Source organism: Pygoscelis adeliae, unplaced genomic scaffold (genome assembly GCF_000699105.1).
Source record: "Pygoscelis adeliae isolate BGI_AS28 unplaced genomic scaffold, ASM69910v1 Scaffold172, whole genome shotgun sequence".
NCBI lineage: Eukaryota > Metazoa > Chordata > Aves > Sphenisciformes > Spheniscidae > Pygoscelis > Pygoscelis adeliae.
In genome coordinates this window covers 6,992,404-6,994,927 of record NW_008824338.1, presented here as the reverse complement: position 1 = coordinate 6,994,927, position 2,524 = coordinate 6,992,404, and the positions used below count along the sequence as shown (strand labels likewise).

Here is a 2,524-nt window from a genome sequence, read left to right as displayed (position 1 = left end):
TGCGACAGATTTTATTTGCTAAGAAATGTAAAACTCAGGTAACAGGGATGTCTAGCTACACAACAGCTTTTCAGACACCTCTGTTTACAAAATCTTATTTTACATCTTTCATAATAGTACCCAAACAATAAATAACCAACCCAGAAAAGAACTAAGGAGTAGGTGAAAACTTGACTTACAAAACTGTGCTATATCAAGGAACTATATTTAACCATCAGTGTAAGGGAGAGGAGACAGGAATGGATGTATTGCTTTGTAAACTGAAATAATAGAAAAATCTAATCAGATCAAATCTGTAGGATTCTGCTGATTCGTTGAATGTATTCAACAAATAAATATATATAAAACTCTGTCCAGTGATAGCTTGTAAGAAAAATATTTTTTTAGAATTTTAATACATTTCTGCTGTGATGAAACTTTGCAACAGTTGCCATGTCACTCATGACAGAACAGACACCACTAATACACTGTTTTATGTATAACTTCATTTCAGAAAGAATGACACATGACTGGTTCTTGTTACAGCAACATCTGAATAACCCCCTTTGAGCATGACGGGCAAAGCTATGAGTTAGCAGTTCCCTTCTCAATACAACTGAAAACTTAAGGATGTTTCCACAGTAAGTTCCTCAGTTTCGTCAAGACAGCTTCAGTCCTTGAACATTTTGTTTCAGATTGAGCAACTCTTTTTCTTGCCTTGTTTTCTCCAATTTGAAGGCTAGCTTGTTGGCTTTCTTCTCCATTCTGCGTTCCTGTGCATACAAATAATTACAAGTTTACAAAATAGGCATAACATGCAAAAAGAAACCATTCTAATTAACAGTTCTAAATCATGAAAACAGCAGCAATCTGGACAATATTATTATTTATGGCGCTAATTATTAGTAGTCAAATTGATAGGTGTACCACCAGGATTATAGTCTTTAATTAGCTGAAGCTTCTAATATGCTGGCAATTTCTGTTCCTAAATAAAATGACTAATATATCACTGTGGCCAATTAGATTTTCCACATTTCTTTCAGACTTTTCACTTTGTGCGACCTGAAACATTGTAACTGTTTTCTTTGCTTCCCTAGATAATAAGGAAATATATGGGCTCCTTCCAAAGTTATATACGTAAGAATGGCCACAATAACAGACCAAAATTTCCATATAGGAAATTAGGATGACAAAATTATGAGGTTAACTTCCTTTCCAGTAGATTTTTCTTTAAAGAAGCAATAATTAGTCCTTTGAGACCAGCAAGTTTTTCCCATTAATTTCCAGATACAAGAACAAATGAGCTCTAAGAAAAGTTCGTAAGACAGAATTCAGGTAATATAACATGTTTTTGCAGGGTTTTATTTAAAATAAGGCATACCTTTCGCTCCTCTTTTATGGCCTGTTTTCTAGCTTTGCGATCCTCTTTGCTCTCATCTTTGGAACGGGGCTGTGTTGATGCTCTCGGCAGGTCACTGCCATTAATCATTTGCATGCGCTCAATCTGCCTAGCAGTAAGACCTTTCTGAGGCAAGATATGGAGGGGAATTCCGGTCTTCTGGGAAACTTTTATTGGTTTGGGCTAAAATAGAGAGCGCGTATGTATTAATGGTCCCTAGCTTTCTCTCCAAGAAGTGCACATCGCACTGCCTTATCAGTATAAAATCATTAGATTCAGATTTAGTGGTAATAAGCATGTAAGTTTCCTCATAGTATTTTCTTCCCTCAGAAAAATGCACATTAATCCCAAAGGAAGAAATCAACACTCCGTGAACAGAATCTGGCCTCCCAGAACAAAAAAAAAGTTTCTCCCTTTTATTTAAATTTTACTGAAAAAAAGAAGAACTTAAGTAGGCATTTAATATTCCTTTATAAGCTTTCAAGAAAAAGGTTTCCTTTCAAAATCTCACACATCTGGAACATCAAGCTTTGCGCTAATGATGGGGAATGTCTGGAAGGCCAAAGAACTAGAATAAATTGTTTCAAACTGTAGAAGGGAAATACAAGCCTATTTTCAAGAAAAAAAAAATAGTATGTGGTTGTGAGACAGATTACACAAAGGTCTATCACAGATAACAAGGAAGTAAGTTCCTTGCTCCCTGTTTCTGCCTAGCTATTACAGAAATTTTGAACTTACTCAATTCTCCTTCTAATAGAAAAAAAAACATATCCAAACCTCTCTTCAGTGAAGAAGTAATACCAGAGGCTAACACCCTCCCCCACCCTCTTTTCTGCTCCCTCCTTCTTTTAAAAACAGATATCCATTGAGAAAACAACCACTTTTGTCTCAAGTTTTCCCAAGCCAGGTCGTTACTCAGAATAAGTTTAATGATTTTACCTTTGATGGCTCCTTAATAAGCGTTGGGTGATTATACAAGTTTGAATACGTACCTAGGTCACAAAGGGGGGGGGAAAAAAAAAGTAGTGAAGAAAGGCTTGCAAATAGAAATTAGGTAAATTTATTATGAATTGTACTACTGTTTAGTCTTTTAAGATATAAAATTGCAAGAATTACGTTATCCACACAAAAGTAGTAGTTTTATCT

General features: G+C 35.3%; 1 protein-coding gene across 1 annotated transcript in view; it reads right to left on the bottom strand.

The window, feature by feature from the left end:
• LTV1 (LTV1 ribosome biogenesis factor) overlaps positions 1-2,524 on the bottom strand; it is an 18,198-nt gene continuing 15,674 nt past the window's right edge. The window contains exons 10-12 of the mRNA XM_009319155.1: positions 2,318-2,370; positions 1,361-1,561; positions 1-752 (exon numbers count right to left, since the gene is read on the bottom strand). Coding sequence (XP_009317430.1) covers positions 639-752; positions 1,361-1,561; positions 2,318-2,370 — 368 coding nt within the window. The 3' untranslated portion in view covers positions 1-638. The remainder of the gene's footprint in view (positions 753-1,360; positions 1,562-2,317; positions 2,371-2,524) is intronic.